This window comes from Microcaecilia unicolor, chromosome 3, assembly GCF_901765095.1.
Source record: "Microcaecilia unicolor chromosome 3, aMicUni1.1, whole genome shotgun sequence".
Classification (NCBI taxonomy): Eukaryota; Metazoa; Chordata; class Amphibia; order Gymnophiona; family Siphonopidae; genus Microcaecilia; species Microcaecilia unicolor.
In genome coordinates, this window is record NC_044033.1 from 368,455,480 (window position 1) to 368,483,340 (window position 27,861).

The 27,861-nt window shown below is 41.1% G+C and overlaps 1 protein-coding gene across 1 annotated transcript in view; it reads left to right on the top strand.

The window, feature by feature from the left end:
• The window catches only part of CLVS2 (clavesin 2), a 95,992-nt gene that overhangs the window by 23,028 nt on the left and 45,103 nt on the right, over positions 1-27,861 (top strand). Inside the window, exon 2 of the mRNA XM_030195530.1 lies at positions 15,886-16,060. Coding sequence (XP_030051390.1) covers positions 15,886-16,060 — 175 coding nt within the window. The remainder of the gene's footprint in view (positions 1-15,885; positions 16,061-27,861) is intronic.

The window sequence follows — 27,861 nt, forward strand, 5'->3', positions numbered from 1 at the left end:
TGCCCTGGGATTGGCAGCATTGAATCTACCAATCCCAGGGCACGCCAGGATTGGCCACTGTTGGAAACAGAATACTGGGCTAGATGGACCACTGATCTGACCCAGTATGGCTGTTCTTGTGTTCTATGTTCTTATGTCAGTATTTGCACAGTTTAAACAGCGAGTATCTAGTTGGAATGATTTTAAATATGCAATGAATCCCGGGACTATGGAAAGACTCTTTTTTTTATATATGCTCCAAGTAGAACTACTGCTCTAGACCCCCCCCCCCTCCTCCCCCCCCCCCCCCCCCCCCCCCCCCGTTTCTTGTACCAGACACTCCTGAAATATTGGTGAAAGAGGTCAGAAGTTAAAAAGGCATTTGGATGGCATTTTTCTTTAAACACATTTCAGAAGAAAGTGTTTCATGTGTTCACCTGAATAATTCACAAACTCAGAGTTGTGCAGTTGAGAATGATTGATCCTTCTGCTGTTCTGCATGGTCGCTTTTCCAGAGTAGGCATGTTCTCCGAACCATAAGCCCATACACTGACTTCACTGATGGCTGTGATTTACCACTGACTACTGAAATGATAGGTTCCACTTTTCAGATGTAGTAATGTCTAGAATTCCAAGTAAATGTGCAGTAGTTGAAAAGCAGTTTTTTCCTACTTTGATATCATGCATTGTTAATGCCAGTGGGGCTAATGCATATTACTGGAAGGAATACACATTACTGAACCTAATATAACCAGCGTGGTTTGCATTCTGAATCTCCACTGCTTTCATTTACAGTGATATTAGTTTTTGATTGAAACTAATATCCATAAGCAAGCAGTTTGCAGTACTGTCTCAGAAATGATAAAAGATGCACGGCATGAATTAATCTCTCCTATCAGTGTTTTAAAAACCCTCTAACCTCTGTTTGTCACCAATTATCATTTTCTTTTATTTTTAGCTGCTCCTCTCTTTAATGATATAGCCTAGTCCTTTGGTCTTTACTGCTAGTCCTCAAATGGCATCAACAGGTCAGGTTTTCAGGCTAACCCTAATGAATATGTGGGAGGGGAGAGATTTGCATATAATGGAGAAATTGGACATGCTAATCTCTTTCTTGGGGGCCCTTTTACAGAGTGATGGTAAGCCCAATGCAGGCTTACCACTCACTCTTCCGGGACTACCGCCAGCCCAACGGGAAAAAAAGAAAACTCCCAGCAATGGATTGCGTGGCGATAACATGGCAATAATTGGGCATTGCCGTTTGCTGCCTGGTTAGCACAGGACCCCTTATCGCCAACTCAATGGGCCACGTGGGAAGAGTTATCTCACCGCATGCCCATTTTTTGGGGAGGATTTACAGGCTGTGGAAAAAACAGCCCTGGCATGTGGGAAAAATGGCACCTACTGCTAGCGCAGGGCCCTTTTTCCTGCTGCTTGGTAAAAGGATCCCTTGCTTTTTTATTAAATCCTTACACAATAAGCACTTTAAAAACCAACTCTTTTGTTAACAATATAACAAATCTCAATTAAAATTCACATATTATCACACAATGTATGATATGTTGTTTAATATTGCCATTTTGAAACCCTTTGGCATAATATCACATTAACTAAAACTGTCTAATAACGTTGTAAAATAATTCTGCTATGCTGGCGATATCTATTATCAAGCTAATAATAATTGTCCATTACTATAGTGATGATCCTCTTGCTATCATAGCTTCAATTAGTTGCTCAAATTTCATCAAATCACACTGTGATCATTAACTTGTGCAGACTCATCCATCTTCTCTATCGACAAAACCTTGGAACCAGTCATTCAAGGGTTCAAATAAGTGGCAAAATCCCACAGCATATGTCCAAGCTCTATACAGTGCAGTGTTTCACAGTACAGCGTCTTCAGAAGCTAAGACTAAAATTGAAAAATGCATAGAACTATAGCAAACTTATCATCAAATCAATTACTACACATCAACGTATTCCCTAAGTACATTCAAAATCGTTTATCATATCACAACCATATTCTATCTGATATATATTTCACAAAAAACTTGGGCCATCGCTTGTTGGAACAAACCAGCTGACAGGAACTATTTCCGCCTGATATGTGACTTCACCACCAGATATGATGTATTTATATGCTAATGTTATATTCACAACTGTGCCACTAACTGAAGTGGCTGAAAAACATTCAACGGTTGCTATTGTGTTATATCAATGGAGGAAAAAAAGCCTCTGTATTCCCGTTTCAGAACATAATCGTGTCTGTTAAACCGGGGTAGAATCTTCATTGGCTAAAAAAACTTCCAATTTAAACTTTAATAAACAAAACGTCACATCAAATGAACACTTATCTTTAGTGCTGCCAATGCAGTTGCAATCTGGTTTCACTCTTGTGCGCCTGGCGGGGTCCCGTTTCACCGTCTCTGGCTTTATCAAGGGACAACTGTGACCAGTCTTCTTCCCTGTGCAATCCTATTGGTTTTTCTACAACTTGGGCATTTGGCACTCACTCAGACATACCTACTTTCATATCCAAGACTACACCAGAAGCCATTCTTCTTTGAAAACTTTGGATTTTATTTAGGCCGCAGCCAGGCCTTTAACATTGCATTTTACCACCATAAAACACATAACATATTCAAATACCACTTGTAATCATAACCTTTGCCTGAGTACACAGCTCCCTTCCTCTTCCTTCTTATTTCACCACAGGCTGTGCTGTCCAAGCACCCTGCTCCTCCTCAGTGCTGTCTGTCATAGCACACGATGTCACTTGATGCATCCCGTATAAGGATGCACCTACAACTTCCAAGCCAAAGCTCTTGGCCCCCTGGCCGTCCAAGCCAGGAGACTAGCCGTGTCCACATTGTTCTCTAAACCTGCAGGCATACAATTTGCTTAATGTTGCAACTTTCAAACAACTATTTTCAACACACATTTACTAAATCACTTAGCAATGTTATCTGCAAAGGTGCTGCGTACCCGGAACTGTCATTGCATAACTCTCGTAGCCTTACACCACTGTCCACGGCAATGACACCTCGTTTGCCGTGGGCTCCCCCCACCCCTGGCTGTGACCAACTCCTAAAGTTATGGCTTCTATATAGTCCTGTATATCAGAATTAAAGATGTCCAACCCCACATCTGACAAATGAATCCCATCAGCTCTATACAATCCCTCTCAAGATTCCGTTAATAAATCACGTGTAATTGTATGACCCTTCAAAACCATCATAAACTTTGCCATCCAATTATTAATCTTTTTCCGTGTGTTATCTACTGCCCTATGCAATCTTTCACCCCTCCAAACCCGTCTAGGGATAATATTAGACCACGCCACTCTGGTCCGTGGCAGCAAGCATGTCAACTTTAATAAGTCATTTTGCATAGTTTTAACCAGTAACACACTGTTAACCCAGGCTAAATCATTACCACCCTATGTGCACTGGCTGCTCTTTTAAACGCTCTGCTCACTAGTTTCCTAGGATAACCTCTTTGACAAAATATGTGCTTCATAAGCGCAGCTTGTGTCATGAAATTACTTCTTGTAGTACAAAAGTGTTTCAGGTGGAGAAATTGTCCCATGGGGAATACTTTCACTTAAATTACGAGGGTGAAAACATTTTTAAAATGCAATCCACTATTTCTCTCTGGTGCTTTAAAAACCAGTGCTGAAAAAACAAATACGCCCAGGCGAGGTTTATAGAATACACTTGGCGCCCATCGGCGTGACTAAACAGTCTACCCCTGGAGATTCAGATAGAGGCCTCTCAAAAGAAATTGGTCAGCTCTAAAAACCTATATTTATGTCTTTCCTGATTAGTATTACAGGTGCTTGTTGGTTTGTAGCCTGTTCCACGGCATCTAGCATTTTGCTTTGTCTAGCAGTATGTCTTGTCCATGCTCAATTGCCATCCATCCTACTGTTTAATTCAATTGTTGTTATTGGATTATTTCTACAGTTTTATAACTATGTTACTTATATTGTTGCAGCCTGTGTCTCTTTCTGTACGTAACACTGTCCATTCCTTCCCAACCTCTTTTTGCTTGGATCTGCTTGGTTTAATAGCATATGAAATAAAGCTGAAATGTGAATGTGGAATGTCCATTTTACATAGAATGCTGAGATTGGAATTGAGAAGTTCAAGTCAAGATGTGCTCAGTGTGGTGGTATTTAATAAAAACTCTGCCCAATGTGGAGCATTTTATAAAAGACTATAAAGCCATTTAGGAGAGTATCCAGCTTATTTTCGAAAGAGAAGGCCGGCCATCTTCCTACACAAATCGGGAGATGGCTGGCCATCTCTCAAGGCCGGCGAAATCGGCATATTCGAAAGCCGATTTTGCCCGGCCTCAACTGCAGTCCATCGCGGAGCCGGCCAAACTTCAAGGGGGCATGTCGAAAGGGTAGCAAAGGCAGGACAGGGGCGTGCTGGGGCATGCTTAAGACATGGGCACCCTTGGCCGATAATGGAAAAAAGAAGGGCGTCCCTGGCAAGAATTTGGTCCACTTTATTTGGTTCCTTTTTTTCAGGTTCAAGTCCCAAAGAAGTGCCCAAACTGACCAGATGACCACCGGAGGGAACCGGGGATGACCTCCCCTGACTCCCTCAGTGGTCACTAACCCCCTCCCACCCTCAAAAAAACTTTAAAAACTTTTTTTGCCAACCTCAAATGTCATACCCAGCTCACTGACAGGAGTGTATGCAGGTCCCTGGAGCAGTATTTAGTGGGTGCAGTACATTTCAGGCAGGTGGACCCAGGCCCTTCCCCCCCTACCTGTTACACTTGTGGTGGGAAATGGGAGCCCTCCAAATCCCCCTCAAAACCCACTGTACCCACATGTAGGTGCCCCCCTTCACCCATAAGGGCTATGGTAATGGTGTAGAGTTGTGGGGAGTGGGTTTTGAGGGGGGGGATTTGGGGGGCTCAGCACCCAAGGTAAGGGAGCTATTTTAAATTTTTTTTTAAATTTTTAGAAATGCCCCCTAGGGTGCTCGGTTGGTGTCCTGGCATGTCAGGGGGACCAGTGCACTACAAATGCTGGCTCCTCCCACGACCAAATGCCTTGGATTTGGCTGGGTTTGAGATGGCCGGCGAAAACCAGCCATCTCTGACATTTGGCCGGCCCCAACTGTATTATCGAAATGAAAGATGGCCGGCCATCTCGTTCGAAAATACAGTCGGCCCCGCCCCTTTACGGTGCCGTCCTCGGAGATGGCCGCCCTTAGAGATAGGTGTCCCCGGTCGAAAATGCCCCTCTATGTATATTTTGCCAGGATGCACAGGATGTGAGATACAATTCTGCTCTACATTTTCTTCAGCAAAACTTTCCACTAGAGCACAAAGAGTAACATTAGGGATGGGCAGTCCGAACATATTCATTTTGTGTCGTTTATGGCAATTTCAATTTTATTTGGGGTTTTCTTGCCATTTTGTTCTGTCAGTTTCTGATAATAGCACGCACTCTTTGGAAATAGTGCACACTATGGGTCAGATTCTATATAGCGCGCTTGAAAAATCTATATGGAAAACATTTCCACCTAAGCGTATTCTATAAGCTGCACCTACATTTAGGTGCGGTATATGGAATAAACTTAGTTGATATCCTAGCACCTAAAACTACGTGCCTCCATTTACGCCAATGAAAAGGTGGCATAAATCCCTGTGCATAGCTTTAGGGGCACAGGGCCATATTCTATAAAGCGCATAAATTTTGGAACACCCACAGAACGCTTATTCCCATGCCCTAGCTGTGTCCTCTTTTGTCTCTGCACATTAGAATTTAGGCCCACTTTGTTACATAATATGTTTAACGATTTGTGTGTGTAAATTCTAATTATTGCCAGTTAGTGCTCATCATTGACTTGTTAAGCCAATTAAGTTATACGTGTTGTTATAGAATATGCCTAGATTTTGGCGTGGATCTCTAGGCACGCTATATAGAATCCAGGGATATGGGGGTAATTCTATATATGGTGCTGACAAAATTGGCACTGAAAAGAACACACAGTGCTACTTTATAAACCTCACCTAAAGTTATGCGCGGTTTATGGAATACCCGTAGCACCATTCCTGTGACTACAATTTATTTATTTGTTACATTTTATTTATTTATTTGTTACATTTGTATCCCACATTTTCCCACCTACTTGCAGGCTCAATGTGGCTTACATAGTACCTTATCGGCGTTCGCCAATTCCGGTATGAACAAATACAAGGTGATGTTGTGATAGAATAAGGTTCATGTGTGACAGATACATTAGGGGATCTTAGAAGGGAAGAGTTAAGTAATGCCCATTATGAGCTTTGGTTTCGTTGTGTTGCAGATATTCAGGCTTTTATGTTGGGTCGGTGGGGTATGCCTTTTTGAACAGGTTTGTTTTAGTGATTTCCGGAAATGTAGGTGGTCATATGTTGTTTTTATGACATTTGGCAGTGCATTCCATAGTTGTGCACTTAAATAGGAAAAGCTGGATGCATAAGTTGATTTGTATTTGATTCCTTTGCAGCTTGGGTAGTGGAGATTTAGGTATATTTGAGCTGATCCTATTGTGTTTCTGGTTGGCAGGTCTATGAGGTCTGTCATGTAGGGGCTTCGCCGTAAATAATTGTATGAACCAGGGTGCAGATTTTGAAAGCAATACGTTCTTTGATTGGGAGCCAGTGTAGTTTTTCTCGGAGGGGTTTGGCGCTTTCGAACTGCGTTTTTCCAAATATAAGCCTGGCTGCCGTGTTTTGGGCGGTCTGAAGTTTCTTCATGATTTGTTCTTTGCATCCCACATAAATTCCATTGCAGTAGTCCGCGTGACTTAGTACCATTGATTTAGGCACAGCCTTTTATGCCAACTAAAACCTGATGGACGTGCCCACCCCTGAGGTGCAGATCTGGCAAATTCTATAATGGTGTGTGTGTAAATTTTGGTGAACACCCATGACCTGCTCATCCTCCCTTGGCCACACCCCATTATGAGATCTGCACGGTAGAATTTACACAAACTGCTTTATAGAATACGCTTAGCAAGTTGTGCACGTAAACTATAGTGTCAATAATTGCTTGATTGTGGTCAATTATCAGTGCAGATTGGCTTGTTAACCAATTAAGTTGCATATGCAATTTGGCTGCATGGCCAAAATTGCATGCACAACTTTAATCTCCATATGTACAAAACCTATTATGGATCCAACTTCTCCTTCCCAGGCAGCCAACTCTAGAATGCCCTCCCCAGATCCATCCAATCAATCAGCGACTATCTACCCTTCCAGAAATCACTAAAAACCCACCTGTTCAAGCAAGCCTACCCAAATGAACCAATCTAATCCTACGATCCCTTCTACCCAACACATATCCAGAAGACAACGACAATGACTCAGACTATATCTCTCACCTAATTTCCCTATACTTTTCCCTTGTCCCATCCCCCTCCTGCCTCCTCTACCCCTCTTCCAATGCTCATCTACCCCTTGCTCATACCTCTCCAACTCCCTTCACCTTTCCCCATCTTTACCTACCTATCTCTTTTATTATTCTGCTATAATTAACCTATATTTTCTCTATCAATACTCTGTAATCCATATTATTATGTAAGCCACATTGAACCTACTTTGAGTGGGAAAGCGCGGGGTACAAATATAATAATAAATAAATAAATATATAGAATTCCCCTCTATGTGGAAAGAGGATACACTATTTCAGAAAGAGGGTACACTCTTCCCAATAAGGCACATATACACACACAAGTTTGCATATGTTCGCACAAGGGAAAGAATGTACACTCTTTTTGAAATAGTGTGCCCTCTTTCCACATAATGCACACTATTTACAAATGGTATGCACTATTATCAGCAAATGACTAAACACATAATGTCATGTATTTTTTCTGCTTATTTTCATTTGGAAATGACATGCAATGACACAGGATATGTCATTGCAAATGACAGCCCATCCCTAAAACAAACTCTCTTTCTGCAATTTATGGCTGCATGTCTACATTCTTAACTTATTTTAGGGAACCCAGTCTCATGTTCAGCCAGAATTACAATGGCCTTTATTTGAGTAGCATCCCTATGTGTAAACAGCATTTTAGAAAGAGGTCATTTACAAGCAGGGAGGCTAACTATATCTAGATGTCAAGGGGACATGGATAGAGTGAGGAGAGGGAGTGCCCCAAGTAGGTCTACAATGTAGATGTGGATTCCCCATCTCACATAGAGAATCCATCTCTTTATTGCAAGACTTTGGCATTTACAACTGTTCCGAGGCATGTACAAGTGCCTACTGAAAGGAGGAGCTGAAAACCACAATGCCAGGGCGTCCAAGATCACCCCAACATCTATCCCTTCATGATCAACCCCCTGACATCTGATCCACCCCCTTCCTCACGATCAACTCCTGACATCCAATCCACCACAAATCCCCCTATGGCAACTCCTCCAGCAATATCATCCCCCCCTCCAAGAACACCTTTCTGCAGCCACATACCCCCAAGAGCAAACCTTATAAAAAACACCTCCTGCAACCACACCTGGAGGCAAACACCCCTGCAGCATCACAGCCGCCAGGAGGCAACTCCTTTATGAACACAACACCCCTTCTCAGCAAGATTCCCACCTAAAGGCACCCCTGGCAGCACCACTCCACTATGTGCCTAGCACCCCAAGGCATATATAGAATCTCCCCCTTAACCCTCCATTGCCTCAGGTACAAACGTAGGGACCCTTTAACTAAAGTGTAGCGCACTCTAATGGACATTAGGAGGTGCTAGGTGCCATGTGGCCCCAGTGGCGTAGCCAGACAGCCAATTTTGGGTGGGCACAAAATTTTCTCTCTGCCCTGCCCCCTCCTCCCCCTATTCTCCACCTCTCCCCCAGCACCTCCCAACTCAAAATAGAAACAGAAACACTTTAGCTCATGAGGAAAGTGGCATCCGCTATGCACATTTCTCAAGCTATCATATTTCAGTTAAGATTCAAAATAAAATGCCTTTTCTACCTTTGTTGTCTGGTCATTTTCTTTTTCCATCATGTTGATCCAGTTTCTCTTTTGAACTTTCCAATCTTTCTGCTATTTCTCCTTCAAGCAGCTGTTGTCCATTTGTCTTTTTCTCCTCTCTTGTTCCATTCCCTCACTTCACTTGCCTCTGACATATTGACCTTTCCATTTTAGCTCTTTCCTTCCTTTTTTTTTTTCTTTTCTTGTCTCTGTCCACCCAAATTTTATCCTAACCCCTTTTCCTTTGTTTTACTTTTCAGATACCTGTCTGATTTCCATTTCCTTTTCACACACCAGTTCTCCTATTCCCCATCTCTCTACTTCCTCAGCCATCCATTCCCTTCCATCTTCAATCTATTCCCCATTACCATATTTCTTTCCCCTGTAATCACCATCCTCCTCGCCTTTATTTCCTTGCCACCCCCTTGGCCTCTCCCACATGGTTCCACCTTTCCCAGTGTCTCTCTCCCTCCACCCTTCTAGCCCAGCATCTGATCCCTCTCTTCTCCCCACCCTTCACCCCCTCCCAGCATCTTCTTGTCACTTCTCTCTTGCCCCCCTCTCCTGTGATCCAGTGTGGCCAGGATTTCCCCCAATCCTTCCCTCATGCCCAGCACACCCTCTCTGTGACCTGCCCCTCCCCATGGCAAGGATCTCTTCCATTCCTTCTGTCATACCCAGCACCCCCTCTCTGTGACCTGCCCCTCCCTGTGGCCAGAATTCTACCCCCTCCCTACGAGCATGCCCTCTCTCTGTCCAGTCTCTCCCTGTGTGAAGATTAGAATCCTCTCTCATTCCTTTCTTCAAGTCTAACATTCCTTCTCTATAAGCTTTTTCTCCCCCCCCCCCCCCCCCCCCCCACACACACAAATCTAGCATCTCCTCTTTATTTCTCTCCACCCTCCGATGTCTTTATTCCCCAACTCTGGTGCCCTTCCATGATCTAGCCATCCCCCTTCCCCCTCTCTCCCTTCAGCCCTCTTCTTAATCTTATGATCATCCTGACCTGTTTACTCACTGCAGCAGCTCCTTTCCCCTGCAACCCTGCTGGACCCGACTTTCATTGGTGCTTGCCGAAGATTCGTGGGCAGATGTCATCCATTCCTCAGACTGCAGCGCGGTACCAGCCACATGCCCGCTAACAGCTCTGCTGCAGCGTTCCGCCTCCGAGTCCCACCCCTTAGGATACAAACTTCCTGTTTCTGTGTCGGAAACAGGACGTTTGTGTCGTAAGGGGCGGGACTCGGAGTCGGAACGCTGCGCAGAGCTTTAGCGGGCATGTGGCTGTACCCGCGCTGCAGTGAGGAATGGCTGATATCTCCCCAGCTCGATGTTCGGATGCTGCCGATTCGTTGGCTGCTGTGCTCGCGTGACGTGTGCAGCTGGCAGCATAACGTCGCTGCTGAAGCTTCAATGGTAGGAGGGACTGGCTCGTTTTATTTTCTACTGGGTGGGCCTGAGATGAAAATGGGTGGGCCCAGGCCCACCCAGGCCCACCCGTGGCTACGCCCCTGTGTGGCCCATAAGTATGAAATAGGACACGCAGCATTTTTTGCATGTTAAACTTTAGTAAAAAAAGCCCCTTAGATTGTATGCCCTCAAGGGCAGGGACACATCTGTACCTGTATGTAACTTGCCTTGAATTATTAAGTTAAATCTAAAATCCCATTCCCCTTTCAATATAAATATAAAGACATGTAAAGTGTTTGTTTAATAGGGTTATTACTTGCCTTTCCAAACTAATTTTTTCCTTGGAGGTCTAAAGATTGTGCATTACTGTTCTAGGCAAATGAGGTATAGCAGTAAAAAGCATATAATATCAATATTTCAGAGTTAAAATGCTATGGTGAAAATTCCTTTCAGCGGAAATTAGATTAGAATGGAACATTAAAGTCGGTCTTACTCTCCTTTTGCATGATCTCTTCCACTGGAAATTCTCATTTCATCCTAACGTTATACATAATTATGCATAATTTTTTAAGTTCACATAACTTAGAATTTCTGCACAACATTGTAATTGTTCCCTGTTTCTGAATCCTTTCAAGTGCCGGTTGCCATCAGATTTGAGATGTATCTCCCCTATGAAACTCTAAAGAGCCCTTTTACTACATGCTAAACCTCGTGAACCTACCTCCAAGAAACGCCACAAGATCATCCCGCAAATTTCTCAACCTACACTTCCCCAGCTGTAAAGGACTAAAATACAAGCTGATGCATGCCACTACCTTCTCTTACATAAGCACGCAATTATGGAATGCATTACCTACAGACCTGAAAACAATCGACGAAACAACTATCTTTCGCAAATCTCTGAAGACATGTCTTTTCAACAAGGCCTACAATGAGAACCTATAGCCACACTAATCCACCTCACCAACCCACTCAGTTAAGAAAGCCCACCTTCTATAATTACCCTAATCACTCCCTTCCTTCTTCTTTCTTCCCTTACTTAATCGCTGCACAATACTAAATGTATCTGTTATCCTGTAATGACAATGTTAACAAAACTATGTAAGCCACATTGAGCCTGCAAATAGGTGGGAAAATGTGGGATACAAATGCAATAAATAAATAAAATGCAGTAAAATCTGGGCTTAGCATGCTCTAACGCAGGACTTTCCTGTGTGCTAAGCCCAGCTTACCATGGTATAGTTTTAAGGGGTTTTCTTTTGCAGATCATAAGTTATTGTTCATATTAGCATGCAGTATCCGCAAACAATTTATTTATTTATTTATTACATTTGTATCCCACATTTTCCTGCATAGCAGTAGGCTCAATGTGGCTTACAGGTTCCAGATAGGAGAGTACCAACTCCAGGAATATATAGAGTGGAAAATAGAGTAGCAGTAGGTGCAAGGAAGCTGATAAGGTTCCGGAAAAGAGAATACAAATCTGGGACGAATATATAGTAGCATATAGAGAAAAGTAATCCCAATGAGGCTGATCAGTCTCCGGGGATGGGACTACAGCTTCTAGTGAGCAATACAGAGTAGGATAAGGGTAAAAGTGCACTTAATTATAACTGGAGTGGTAAAATTCGTACAGTTTGAAGTAATAGGATTATGTGGAAGGGGTATTGTTCATTACTTAGATTGAAAGATGTGATGCATTGTTCATGAATTAGTAGGAGGTACTAAGGCTCCCATGTTAACCCAGCGTTATCCAGTTAACGTGTATTAATCCTAACGTGCTAGGTGGATAATGCGGAAACGCCCACTCTCCACTTGTGACATGCCCCCTCCAAAAATTATTTTAAAAAAAGTTTACATGTGGGATATCACATGTTAACAAGCAAAGTACCTGATTGAGAATGCTAACCATATATTAAGGGCTTACCCCTGGATTCTATATAGTGTGCTGAAATTTCTGCACAGAAATCAAGGTGCATTCCATTTAATGCCCAAAACCTAATCGGTTAACTAGCTAATCAGCATTGATAATTGGATGTTAACAGGCAATTAACAGTACTAATTGGCATTAATTGGAATTTATGCACACTACTCACTAAGCATATTCCATAACGTAGTCCGCATAAGTCCTTCCACGCAGATCTGAAAAGGGGGTGTGCTGAGGGGTTTGACATGGGCATGACATAGGTGTTTCTAAATTCTATGTGCGTGGTTATAGAATTTGCTGGATATTTGGATGTCAGCATTTACATCAAGTTCTCCTTGGAGTAAATGGCTGTATCTACCAGAAAGGCACACATCCCATCTTTAGGCGTATTTTATTTATGGTGCCTTGGACTTAAACTTTCTTTTGAACAGATAATCTTTGCTATGGACTAATCTGTTCATGTAACTTGGGCCTCTGCTATATTAACATTTTGGCCAAACATGCTTTTTACGTCCTCAGAACTATCCAACATTCCCATTTGTCTCGGTTAATGGGAAGACCTGGGTGTTGCACTCAATTTGAGGGAGGGAGGGTTAGGCCAGAGGTGCATCTAATGCTGGGCATGAGAGTGGGTACTTGTGGGGGTTGGGAAATGTCATGCTTGGAAAGCAATCCAAAACAGCTGTCACCAAATAGAGAGGAACATGGTTGAAAAAAACGACAAGGATGGGGGCCCAGCGCAAGATTGTAATAAGGGTGTGGGTCAGGCTTGAATTCAGGAAATTTAAGTGTTGAAACCCAAGATGAGCAACTAGTAGGACTTTTTTCAACCAGTATCATAGGACATAGCTTAGCTCTACTTGGAAGATGGCTGCCTCCGCATCTGAGAAGCACAGTTTTGAGCCTTCTTGGTGCACCAATGAAAAACACATTTATGTCAAATATGTAATTTTTTGATCTTTTGTCACAGACCTATTAAGGGATGCCAAAAGAGATGTTTTGGAGACTGGACACAAGGTGGCTGTGGGCCTTACTGGTGGTTATTGGCTGAAGAATTAGCCCCGGTGTTGCTAAACCCCTGTACAAGATATGTAACCTGGGATATAGTGGTGTGCACAGTCTTACCTCCTTCCCCAAAGGAGACAAAGTTTCTAGGCCCCAAACCTTCCATGCTTGTTTCATTTGGCAATACTGTACCACAAGTAAAAAATCAGTTTATAGCTCCTTTTTTGCAGTTTCCTAAAATAGTTTTTTGGACCACACAAAGCAAAATATTTAAAAGTTTCTTAGTATCCTTGGCAAAAGAATTTGACAAACACACTTACTTGAAGATAACTACATGACAAAAGAGGCACGGGTCAATTAACAGGTTTTTTTTGTATTTTGAAGGACAATGCATAAATGTTTTGACAACAAATGATCTCTAATAGGCATGGCCTGTCATTTGCGCACCTAAGCCATTCTAGAATACTAGCATAAAGGCTCTGTGGTGTGCCAAAAGTTAGGTGCACCTACTTACGATAGGTCAATGGTGGGAATGTGGGCACGCCTAAGTGCCCCATGTAGAAGCGTTCTCGATGACACATTTATTTATGACACGCCCATGTGTAAGGCCTCTGACTATTGCACACTAACCCATGCATTCCATGTTTAGGGCCTTATTCTATATACTCCTAAATTTATTAGCATAATTTTTGCTCCTAAATTACGAGCCTAATCTATGCTCTAAAATAGATTACACTTGCAATTTAGGAGCATAAATTTAGGCTCTTAACCCTTATAGAACAAGGCCCATAGTGCTCAGATTTGTGTGTCAAAATTTGTGCTCACACCCAAGATGTGTGCGCAATTTAATTGAGTAATGAGTCCTTAACTATCAGTAATTGGGTATTAATAAATTATTGAAGATAATTGGCACTCATTAAAATTTGCTTATGCACAACTACTACTACTACTTATCATTTTTATAGCGCTACTAGCCATATGCAGCGCTGTACACTTGAACATGAAGAGACAGTCCTTGCTCGACAGAGCTTACAATCTAATTAGGACAGACAAATAGGAGAAACAAGAGATAAGGGAATGTTAAAGTGAGGATGATAAAATAAGGGTTCTGAACAAGTGAACAAGGGTTAGGAATTAAAAGCAGCATCAAAAAACCTGTGTGCTATTCCATAAGACATGGCCCCTAACTCTACCAGCGTGTAACCCAAAAGGGGCGTGGCCATTGGTGTGTCAGGGGCATTCTGAAAAGTTGCGCGTGTAGTAGTAATAGAATACTGCCTCAGTGCACCTAACTTGGGTGCCAGTATTTACACCAGGTTTTAGCAAGTGTAAGTCTGGCGCCTAAAGTTAGGCGTGGGAATTTGGCACTAAGCATAATTCTATAAAGGGTGCTTAACCTTTATAGAATCACGCTTAGTGCTGATTTTCTCTGGTGCCTAATTTTGATCACCATTTATAGAATTCCCTCCTAAGTGATTTAAGTGCACTGTTCTTAGAAACGCATCTGATACTAATCATGCATATAAACACTACTATTCTATAAACTAGGAGTACTATTGGCACCTAAACATAGGTGCTAACTATAGATTTTCCCTTTATTTGCAAAAAGTGTGCACTATTTCAGGAAATGTGTGCCCTCTTTGTAAATAGTGTGCAAATGCATGAACCATCATGCCTTAGTGAACCATTGTGCATGTGTGAATTATTGTTCGCATTCACACACTATCAGTGCACATTCTCTGAAATAGTGCACTATTGGTATAGAGGATGCATCCTTAATGGCATTGCCCCGAAACAAAAATGAAGACTAACCAAAGTAAAGCAAAATGAACAATGCTGCAAAAAAACCCATGAGAAACAAAACAAAATTTGGGGGGCTGCCCATCCCTAATCAAAGCTTCCATTCTAGCAAATCTTATGTATTTCTCTGTGTGATAAAATCAAAAGATTGGTCAATCCACCATTATATGGGGATTACTAGACTGTGGTGTCAGCTCTCTGGACTCACTGGGGGAAAGGTGAAATGACCCTGGGTGGGAGGAAGGTTCAACCCAAAGGGGAGTGGTGTTGAAATAAGTTGCAGAAAGAAAGTGAGTTTATGAGTTGATTGATAGGGGAGGTGGAGGTGAAGGTGATAAAGGCTCCTGTTTGGGGGGAAAGTGGTCTTTGGTTGCCTGTACCCCCACAGGGACCCTTGAAGGAGAGGAGGGTCCCAAAGTGGCTAAATAAACTCAGGCTGAATTAAGGAGTAGTTGCTGCCCCACTAAGTGGCAACTGTGAAAGTGTCAGAGCTGAGGGTGGTTACTGCTGCTCACTGATTATCAGACCCCTGGATTATAAAATTGCCCTTTTAATGTGTATGTTAATCTTCATTATCTAGGCCCCATTATGCAAAGATAGTTTCATTTATTTCTAATGTAAATCTTTGTTTTTAAATGTATGCAATTAGGACAGGACTGGATCATTTGTTAAAAGGTGTATTTCAGCTTATTTTTGAGCTGAAACATTTCTTAAACTGAGTCTTTAGACGGGCCCCACCTTAATGCTTTCTTACTTCTAACACCCACAGGTATACCTTGGTGGATATTTTGCGTGCCATTCTACTGTCCCTAGAGGCCATGATCGAAGACCCAGAGCTTCAGGTGAATGGATTTGTATTAATCATAGACTGGAGTAACTTCACCTTCAAGCAGGCTTCCAAACTTACCCCAAGCATGCTGCGATTAGCCATTGAGGGGCTCCAGGTAATGTTCTTCCTAATTTGCATTCATACTTCTTATTCTCATTATCCCTCAAGAAAAATCAAAATACTCTATCTTAAGTAATGTTCATCTGCACAACCATTGTTCAAAATTGTCACAGAGAAGCATATTCTACAACAATGCATGCAAGTTAATTGGTTAACTAGCTAATCAGCGCTGTTAATTGGATGTTAACAAGCAATTAACAGCACTAATAAACATTAATTAAGATTTACACACACAACTCGTAAAGTGTATTCTGTAACATGGTGCATGTAAATTCCAAATTGCATAGTTGGAAAGGGGGCATGGTTATGGACATGAAATGGGCGGGTCATGGGAGTTTCTAAAATCTATGCACATTATTAAAGAATACACCCGTTCTGTGTCTAATTTAGGCTCTGGGATTTATGCCATGTAAAACATGGTCTAAATGGACGTGACCAAATTTGCTCAAGTGGAGAGGTGCTCGCTGTATTTTATATACCGTGTGTAAATTTAAGCCTATTCTATAAAATTTAGGTGTACTTTAGAGAATATGCCCAGGCATATTTTTTTTGCTATGTGGATTTTTCAGGCACCATATATAGAGTCTACCCCTAACTGGGTAATTATTGGGATAAAGTTAGGACAGAAAAAAAGGGATGTGCTAACTATCTGGGTAGTTATCCGAATACCAATCTGAATATCACAGGTACCCAGATAAGTGCTAGGAGCTGCATTATAGCCAGGTAGGGTACAGTGCCAAGTATCTGGGCAAAAAAAAAAAAAAAGCCCAAAGCTGCTGCTATTTACAAAAATGCTGACCACCATGGGATAAATTTGCACCTGATAGTGAAATATGTACCAGTTAATAAGCTTCTGTTATGAAGGATAAAGGCATTAGGTAGCAAACATATAGATGTATAACATATACTGCAGCTTTATAAGCTAAATATTATGGGCTAGATTCAATAAATAGTGCTCAAAAATTGGCACTGAAAAAAAGGGCACTCATTGCTATTTTATAATGGGCACTCATGGTACTCAAAAATGAGCACCCATTATAGAATAGTATTGAATGGTGATTTGGGCACCCAAATTTGGTTGCCTGCAGTTCTACCTGTTGAAAAATTGGGTGTAATTCCCACAGTCCAATTTGGGAGCACATATCTGGTATCCCTGCTCAAATTTTAGGAACGCCCCAACCTGCCCATGCATCCCACATGGCCATGCCCCTTTTAGGGTTACGCAATATGGGATTTAAATGAACATTGTTACAGAACAACGTGTAGCAAGATGTGTGTGCAAATTCAAATTGGTGTCAGTGCCCATTAGTTCCCAATTATTGGCACTAGTTGGCTTGTTACCCAATTTAGTTGGACACACATAAATATTGGGGCCCAATTTTGGCCACCATATTTAGAATCCAGGGGTATATGTAAGTGTTGGAATAATGATCTGATTAACTTGCATGCTTGTTTGTAACCTCTCTATATTGTTCCTGCATGACAGGCACTGCGCTAGTTAATTCTGATGGGGGCATGATAAAGCAAGTGGACTAAGTCTTTATCATCCATTCCTTCGTCTTGACCCCCCCCCCCCCCCGATATTTGCTAGTTTCTGATCTGCCTGAGCAGATACTTATTTTTGATAATCTCCCTGGGTGTCCCCTTTGATCCCCTCAAACATCTCCCCAAATGCTCCCTCTTATGCTTTTTCCTCTCTCACTCCCTGAAAAAGGGATGTTCAAAAACAGAACTAGGTGGATGTGGTAGATAGTTGGAAATGGAAAAGACTAAGGAAAGGCTATGTGTTGAGATGATCAGAAGAAGTTAGTTATAGGGAACTGGGAGAGTGCTTGAATTAATGTTCTACAGATCACAACAGTCCTGTATTGGCACATAACACAGAAAGAAGATGGTATCAATAGTTAAAAACTGTCTCTAGAGAAACTTGTAAAAGGTAGGTTTTGAGGAGAACCCTTGCAAATCACAGCGAAGGACTAGTTATTCTTAAGTTCAAAGCAACTGTTTGTAGAATTTATGTAAAACTAGTGCAACCAAGCCCGTTTAGTCAAAAATGAAACGGGCCCTAGGAAGGCTCTCATCTAAGCGATTTCTCCTCCCTCCCCTCCATGTCCTGCAATTCTTCCTTCCCCTCTCCTCTGTGTCCCAAGATTCTGACATCCCCTCCATGTGCAACGATTCTCCCCTTGCCTCCCATCCCCTCCATGTCCAGCGATTCTCCTCTGCCCTGCCCTCCCCTCCATATCCCAGGATTCTGGCCTCCCCTCCATGTCCAGTGATTGTCCTCGGCCATGGCCTCCCCTCCATGTTCCGTGATTCTCCCCTCACCTCCCATCCCCTCCATGTCCAGCGATTCTCCTATGCCCTGCCCTCCCATCCGTGTCCTGCGATTCTCTCCTCTCCTCCCATCCCATCCATGTCCATCGATTCTCCGCTGCCCTGCCCTCCCCTCCCCTCAATGTCCCGCGATTCTGTCCTCTCCTCCATGTCCAGCAATTGTCCTGCGCCCTGCCCTCCCATCCGTTCATAACAACCTGACATCAGCTCGCCTCCAGCATTCCCTTCCCTCTCACTGTTCCGCCCTCCTCTGATGTCATTTCATCTTTACGCGAGGATGGGATAGTGAGAGGGTAGGGAACGCTGGAGGTTTGCTGACATCAGGATGCTACGAACCAAGCCAGCCAGCCATAGAACGTTGAGGTACAAATTATACAGCAGAATAATATATTTGTACTGATACACCAGAAATGGTTTTTAATATTAAATTATACATTTGGACTAGCTATTAAAATGCCTGCAGACTCACCCCATCAGAAATTGCATATTGAGCAGTTACACTTGCAGGTCAAGCAAGGAGGTCAGACCAATACACAGCAACATAACTATCCAAAATATAGGCAAAGGATTTTGTGTTTAATAATTCTATAATGTCAGCAGCAGGATACGATTCTGACAAACATTGCTGTTATGGATATGGATAGTTGATCTCATACAGAAGTGTGGGTGAGAGTTTCTTTGAAGTCAACAAGTCATTTTTTTTTTTTTTACTACAGAGTTTTAGAGAACACTGTGACTTTCCTACACTAAATTGTATTCTATCTGAAAGCTCTATTTAGGAGGGTCTCCAATGGATTCCCTTTCTCATGGAGGCCCTATCCAAAAGGGTCTCATTTTGTGAGACCCTTTTGGATAAGGAAGAGTGCAGCATTGAGTTAAGACCATTCAGACCATTCCTGACTTCTGCACTATAGGATGCTAAAGTGTGGGTAGTTGGGAGGGTTTTCCTGAGCTAATGCTGGCAAGTTTCTTTCTCTCTTGTAGGGAGATAGATATACCAGGACTGAGACTCTTTCCATCGGATTTTATATAGCGTGTCTAGAGATCCGTTGCTGAAATTCAAGAGTATTCTGTAATAATGCATGTAACTTAATTGGCTTAACAAGCCAATCAGCATTGTTAACAGCACTTAAACAATAATGAACACTAATTGGCAATAATTTACACGCACAAATCGCTAAGCGTATTCTGTAATGCAGTGCATCTAACTTTTAACATACACAGGCAAAAAGGGGTGTGTTTATGGGGAAATGGGCATTTCATGAGCATTCCAAAATTTACAAGCTTAGTTATTAAATATAGCCCAGTGCACCTAAATCTATGCGCTGGGATTTAAATGTGCTTTCATTGGTATAAATGAATGCGTGTAGTTCTAGGCATTGGGATATCAACTAAGCACATTCTATATACCATACCTAAATCTAGGCGATGCTTATAGAATACGCTTAGGCAGAAATATTTTCTGCGCAGATTTTTTAAACGCCTTATCTAGAATCCCCCCTTTGGGGGTGATAGATGTTGAAAATTGGACTGTTTAATCAGGAGGAGTTATAAGAGATTTATGAGTTTGAAAATTACCCTTAAGAGGCTTTTTCTGCTTTAGTTTTCTTGGGAAGTGCAGAAAGGAAGAGTTAGTAAAAAAAAATGCCACTAGGAACCTTCTTATCCACAGCAAGTTCATTGATTTCAAGAAGGACAAAAGATCAATACCAAAAGTGATGCTGGATCCATGAGGGACTCAGTAAGAGAGACCACAGAGAATACATTTGAGAAAACAAACATTAATGAAACACTTATTTTATTTGTATAATTTGAACATGGTTTAAAACGAGTCCAGAATAAGTAGAGGTAGGCAGTTTTAGTCCTTTCCTTTTTGAAAGAGCTTGCTCTTTGTGATGTTCATTGAATTCTGATTACTTTTGCTTGCATTATTGCATTGCCCCACGTCATAAATCCTTCTGATGCTTGAGATACATTACCATAGGGTATGGAATGAATAGAGAAAATTGTAAAGCCTTAGAATCTTTTCTATATAGTTTAAAGCAAGGAGTTAATGCTTACATACTGTAAGTGGATTTTCAGCTCTTCAAAAATATGAACTTATTTTCATAGAACATGAACTTTGACTTGAATCACAAGAGTCATTCATAGGGAGGGGGTAGATTTGGGAAAGCAAGGTTGAAAACTAGGCATGGCATTGAAGGAACAATTTTAAATGGAACTCCTGTGGACACGTGGCAATTTATCTCTGAAAAATAAACTTTTGAAAATTGCCCTTCTCCAATCTCAGCAGAAGTACAAAAGCTGCACAAAATGTACTTACATTTCCTCACAAATAAAAGGAGTGCTGCTGGGGTCTGCTTAAGGTGGGCTTGATAAAGTATTTACAGAGATTTAATTGTGAAATCCTTACTTTCTCTTTACCCCATGAACTTTACACCTGTAATATGCATAGGATAAAATAATTTTTGCAGTGCCAGTCCACCACAGGGATTCAGGGTCAGAACTATAGTGGGGTAACCAGTGTGTTTTTCTCAGCACTGCATTTCTGGAGGAGTCCACTTCTAGTCCGTGGGGTGGGGGGGGAGGGAGGGAAGAGGTCTCATTTTGCAGCATTATATATGGAGCTTTCCAGGGTACCTCCAGACCTCATTCTGGTGTTGCCTGGATGTTTTTCTTTGAAGATTTGTTTGGGAGGAAACATATTTCTCTTTCTCCGGTGTGGATAATTTGTACTCACAAATCTGGAGGTTAGTTTTCCAAGGGAAACTATGCGCAGAGTTTCATTTGGAAAATAATAATAATAATAAAACTTTATTTATAACCTGCTATATCTTTAAAAGTCTAAGCAGGGAACAAATCATATACAATACAATATAAAGAAAACAAAACAATAAAAATTATTTCTTTACACAACAAACTATACAAAAAACTCTACTATTCAAACATATAGCAGATTAAAATTTACATGGTATTTAAAATAATTTATACATCAGAGGAACCAAAAGCTTGAAGAAATAAATGAGTTTTCAATCCTTTTTTAAACTGGTCCAGATTTTGTATTGAACGAAGTTCAATGGGCAAAGCATTCCATGATGTCGGACCTTTGATGTAGAAAATAGATGATCTGCATTCTTCTAAATAAACCTGATGAAATGAAGGCACGTCAAGTAGCTGTTTCTGAGATGATCTCTGAGAGCGAGTAGGTTGATAACATTTTAGAGTGGCACTTAAGAGTTGGTGAAATATTACTATTCAATATTTTGAAAACTAGCAATAAAATTTGAAATTCAATTTTACAGGCAGCCAATGCAGTGATTTCAAAATTGGAGTAACAGGATCATAACACGATTTCCTAATGTGGTTGTACCACAAGAACTTTATCTTACCACGACAACACCTTGTATTTGTTCACACCAGAGCCTGCAAAGGCCTTCCGGTACTATGTAAGCCACATTGAGCCTGCAAATATGTGGGAAAATGTGGGATACAAATGTAACAAATAAATAAATAACAAGAACCTCCTTTAATCACTCGGGCTACAGTGTTCTGAACTACTTGTAGCGTCTTCAGCATGTTACCGGTAATCTCCATTAGCAAACCATTACAGTAATCTAACAGTGACAAACTACAGACTGAACAATTTTACGAAACTGGCTGAGGTGAGAAGTTGGCAGATAATTTTCCACAGAGTTCGCAGGTAGAGTTAAAATGTACTTTTCTGGACAATACTTATATCACTTCCACCCCACCCCTGGCACCACCTCTTTTCCCTGTGGAGAAAAAGTTCACACAGGTGTGTACAGTGTGAATACTTTCCTCTTGGAGGGTAGAAAAATCAGAAGGTGTGTTTAATACCCCTTGACCTGTAAATTAGTGCATGTTGCTGATCTGTTGAAAAGTTCTAGTAGGTCTTTCATTTCTTTTTTTATTAAAACAAATGTGAAATGAACCAAAGAGATCTATAAATTGGGGAAAAGGCTCAAAAGAACTGAAAAGAAACTAAAAGTATCTGCCCTGTGCAGATCTCTACTTCACATTATAAGCCTGGCAGTGGAGGGTACAAGATTAATTGTTTGGGGCTCCTGAACAAGACCAAAATAGGCAGGATTTTGGCATGTGTGTGTATATGCTTGTATTCTAAACATTTGTGTGTGTAACACATCTGTATGTATTTATTTATTTAAAAGAATCTATACCCTGTTTAATAGTAAGCACCTCATAAGTAGTACATAAGTCTTCTGCTGACTCTAAGACTTTTAAGAATTTACTATGTAGTAATTGCCCTATTAAGTTGGAATCATTATTTTTTGATCTATCAAAGGCTTTTCATATTCATAAATAGTCTTTTAAAATAGAACATAAAGCACTATGTTGATGCATAACCAGCCTATGGGTATTAAATTGTTTTTCCATTTCATGCATTGACTGAAAAGGAAAGCAAAGGCAGTGAGGCAGAAACACATTTTATGCATCATGTGTACATGGGTTTGAGACCATAATATGCTCTTGTTCTTCATCAGTTTTCAACATAATAGGTTAAATAATGTCACTTGTTTATTTCACTGTACGTCAGTGTGTCTTTGCTGGACACTAATCTATCTTCCTAGGAAGGCAGCAATAAACAACAGATAAATCATGATTTCTTTCTCAAGGCCCAATAATGGGACATAAGGTCATAAACAACCCATTCCAGGGATCATTAAACTACCTGCTAGTTAAACCTACATATTCTTATTGAAGCACCAATACTAATTCTCAGTGGCTCCGAGATTGCTATTCATTCCATTTTAATTAATTTTAATTGACATGGAAGAAGATAGGTGGTTCCTGGCAACTTTCCAATTGCCAGCAGGGCCTTCACAATATCAACTCTTCCCTGCAATGCAGCCCACCAATACAGCTTTGGCTAAATTTACCACATTGTAGTACTTGAAAACGTACAATGATCCCATGGGCACATCCCTTTGGCAGTTCGCAGATACACTCAGGCAATATCCTATAACTGGGTGTGCCAATCTGTTTTAACTCCCTTTTGGCACATTACATCCATTAGAATGTGTTTAGAATGAGTTTCTGCGCTGAAAGTTGCACCAAATCTTAGGCGCAATGTTGTGTCTCATCCATCCCCTAACTCTAGAAAAATTGCCAAGAAATGATTGCACAAATATGTGTCTGTGCCCAATTTAATTCAATAATGAGCTAATTACTGCCAATGATTGAATTTTTAACAAGCAATTATTGGCACTACTTAGATTTAATTTGCATTTACATGCATAAATTCAGGGATGAGATCCACCCCTAAAATTTATGCACATTCTGAAAAAGGGGGCATGGAAATAGGAGATCATGGGGGCATTTCTAAAATTAACGTACCTTGTTATAGAATAACGGGGATGTGCTCCTTATGTAGGCACGATTCCCAGGCATAAGTGCTATTCTGTCAACCACACCTAACTTTAAGCGTGGCTTATAGAATAGCACTTTTTGGCACCATATGTAGAATCTAGCCCTATGTGAATAGTGCTGCTGAATATTCTTACGAAACTGCCCTGGCATTATCTAGATAGTCCCATCAAACTATTCAGGTAGGCAGTGATATTCAGTGCTGTTGACTATAAATGTAGAGCAGTACTGAACATACATGAATGATTTAGGTGCCTCTGCTGGCATTCGAAAAATGAAACACCATTGACTATGGGGTTTAAATGATGACCCCTTAAAGTTTTGATATGCCTCAGATTTACTGGCCTAGTGAGCAGTCCTTATCAACTCAATTTTAATATAATTGGATGAAAGCTTTTCAGGCTAATGAGGTAACTGGGAAGGAGATTGGTTAAATTTAGACCTGTGGTATCAACATCTTTTGTAATGCAAAGAACTTTGAAAAGTGAACAGGGAAGCAATGCTATTCATGAGAAGATGCCTTGTTCACTTACATGTCCACTTACTGAAGTAGCAATTTTAACTGAAAAAAGTCCAGTTTTGTCTGGAGAATATCCCTATTGTATACTATTAGAAATGATTTATGAAGTACTTAACTCAGTCTATGGCCATTACTTTAGAAACATATCTATGCATAGATAGATAGCATTCACAAATGTTGATTGGACACATGTGTAAATATCGATTTCAGAAAGCTGCTATTTACTCATGGTTACCACACACGTGGCCATTTCAAGGGGCCATGTTTAGGGCATGGCTTGGGTGGGTCTAAAATGTACACATGTATTCAAACGGAATACATGTGTATGGGGGAAATTTTCCACATCAGGATTTACAACTGCTCAAAGGCACATATTGGTTTCAAAAAAGTGCTAGCTCTGGCCAGGGTTTTACGTGAGGGTGCATAGGGAGAGGAACAGCCATTAAGAAAAAGGAGATGATGCCCTGTATAAGACTTTGGTGTGACCTCATTTAGAATATTGTATAAAATTCTGGAGACCACACGTTCAATAATATAAACAGGACACAGTTGGTGGTCGGTGGTCTTCATCATAAAGCATATGGGGACAGACTTAAAGATCTCAATATGTATATTTTTAAAGAAATTCTGGAAAGGAGAGATATGATAGACATGTTTAAATATCTACATGGCATAAATGCACAGGAGGCAAGTCTCTTTCAATTGAAAGGAAGCTCTGGAATGAGGCGGCATAGGATGAAGGTGAAAGGGGATAGACTCAGAAGTAACCTGAGGAAATACTTCTTCATGGAAAGGGTGGTGAATTCGTGGAATGGCCTCCCAGTGGAGTGGTGGAGATGAAACCTATATCTGAATTTAAGAAAGCTTGGGACAGGTACATAGGATCTCTAAGAGAGTGAAAAGGAGAGTAGATGGCATGGATGGGCAGACTGGATAGGTCGTTGCCTTCATTTTTGTATGTTTGCTATGGATTAAGATACTCATTCTCCTCAATCCCATGTAGTTTATGTTCTCCTAAAAAGGGAGTAACTTGCCATTTCTTGCCCCATTTTTAAAAAGGCATTTTTTCCCCTCTCTGGTAACAATGGCCCAGCATGTGCCAATTATACACATCATTTTATTAGTTATATAAAACCTTTTTTATTCTCATTTGTATAAAAATTGTTTGTTATACTTGTAAATTGGATCATTCTCCTTTGTATTCTATTTCAGTTTTTTAATTTATTTTTAGTACTGTATGGGCATTAAGTTATCTTTTCAGGTATGGAGTGGCCTAGTGGTTAGGGTGGTGGACTTTGGTCCTGAGGAACTGAGTTCGATTCCCACTTCAGGCACAGGCAGCTCCTTGTGACTCTGGGCAAGTCACTTAACCCTCCATTGCCCCATGTAAGCCGCATTGAGCCTGCCATGAGTGGGAAAGCGTGGGGTACAAATGTAACAAAAAAAAAAATATTGCATCTTATTGTATCATGTCTAGCTACATTTATATGTATTATATTTTATTTTTATGGTCTTTTTAAATATTATGTGTTTACATGTTAGACTTCTGAGGCAGGCGCTTAGGCCCCTGTTCTAAATTGGCATTTAATTCTCTTGCTTTCCAGAGAAATGCTACTTTATTTTGCTTTTCTATGTACAGTTTTTCTGACATCAAGATATACCCACCTATGTTTCCAGTTCAATGCTGCAAAATCTGTATTTATCTGTTCTACAATTTGTTTTTGTGATGTTAGTTGTGGATATGATCTGTAGTCTGTGCTTCAATCAATCTCTGATCTTTAATTTTAAATTCACCTCTTAACCATTCATATCAGCTTGTAGTTTCTGAAGTAATTCTGTGTATTTTTTTGCTGTATTTCTGCTTTAGACAAATGTTTTTCCTCATGTGTTGGTCCAGTTCTTTAAAGTGTTTTTCTCTTGTTTTCCATCTTTCCCTTTATATGCTTTTAGACTTTCAGTCATTCCTTGTATTCATCAGAAAGCTTGTACCAGTTCAAGGGAGAAAACTGGCATTGACTGTTTGCCTTTGTACTTCAACATGTTATTTTATTTGTAATTTACCAACAATGCGACTTTCAAAGCCATAACTCTTCTCTGCACTTATTGAATATTTGTCTGCTGTTGCTATTGAGCATACCTGAAGGCCTGTAATACTAGCTATAAATGTCAGGCAAGTGGATGTTGCATTAAAAAAATGTGCCTAAATGTATACTTGGGATGAGGCTATGGACTTTGAGCTCTAGCACATCTAAGGCAGCCTGTTCTGACCTGCAGGTAAGGATTTGTTGATTGTTCATGTGGTCAGAGTCTCGCTCTAATGGCCTTACCTGTACTTGGATGTCTTCTCAGGGATGTGGACAAGGGCGTAGAATGGGTGTGCCATGGGCATTCTGAAAATCTACGCACAGGGTTACAGAATACACCTGTGCCGTGTCTAACTTAGGTGCCACAATTTACACCAAGTTTTACTTGGCGTAAATGGATGCGTCTTGAGTTAGGCACAGGTATGGCCGCTAGGTGTATTTTGTAAACCTGCTAGGTGTATTCTATAAACTGCACCTAAATCTAGATGCGGTTTACAGAATACACCTGGGCAGAAATATTTTTGGCACCGATTTTTCAGACGCTATATATAGAATCAAATCCAAAAAGGCATAAATTGGACTGTCCTATGTTATGCAGTTCATGTTATGCAGTTAAGAGCTGAATATTGCACTTAACCACTTACGTTTTAGCAGCCTTGAGCGAATGTTTTTCATAAAGGCGGTTAATAAATCCCAATAAATAAATAACTGGATATTCAATGCCAGTGCCCAGACATGGCCCATCATTGAATATCCAGGAATACAGCCGACAGTGGACATAAAAATGCTGACCGCCTACAGCTAAATATCGGCTGGAATAAAACAAAGGCACTGGCACTGATCTAAGAGAGCAGGCTATGCAGTAGCAATTCCCGGAGCGCCAGGGCAGACTGTGACATAGGCAGCAGAAGCAGCAGACAAATAAAAACGCAGGGTAGAAAGTGGTTTTTAAAAAAAATCTTTTGGAGCGGGGCTAACAAAACCCACTGGAACCAAGACAGTAGGCCAGACAGTGGCAGGGCCTGGAGCAGACAAGGCAGGCAGTAATACAGGCAGCAGTGGCAGAAAGGCACTGAAGTGGCAGAGAGGCACAGAAGCAGAGAGGAGTAGGAAAGGAGAAGGTTTTTCTCTCTTTTTACATGGGGCTTAAAAAATCCCACAGTAAAAAAGAAACCAGACAGGTACGACTGGTGTGGCAGCTGGCAAAATAGGAACTAGACACAGAGTGCAATGAGTGTAGGTATGAGTTTCTGCTTAAATTTCAGTTACTATTGAAATTAAAATGAAGATTTGAATGCAGGATGAGGTCCCCAAAGGGCATGAAGATAGGTTAGTGAGTATGGAGCAGCAGATCCAGTAGCCCAGTTCTTTCAAGTGTAGTTTGAGGTTATTTTCAACAAGAAGGTTGCTCATAAAAAGAAAATTTAGAGAGCTGCTCCATAGCACAGA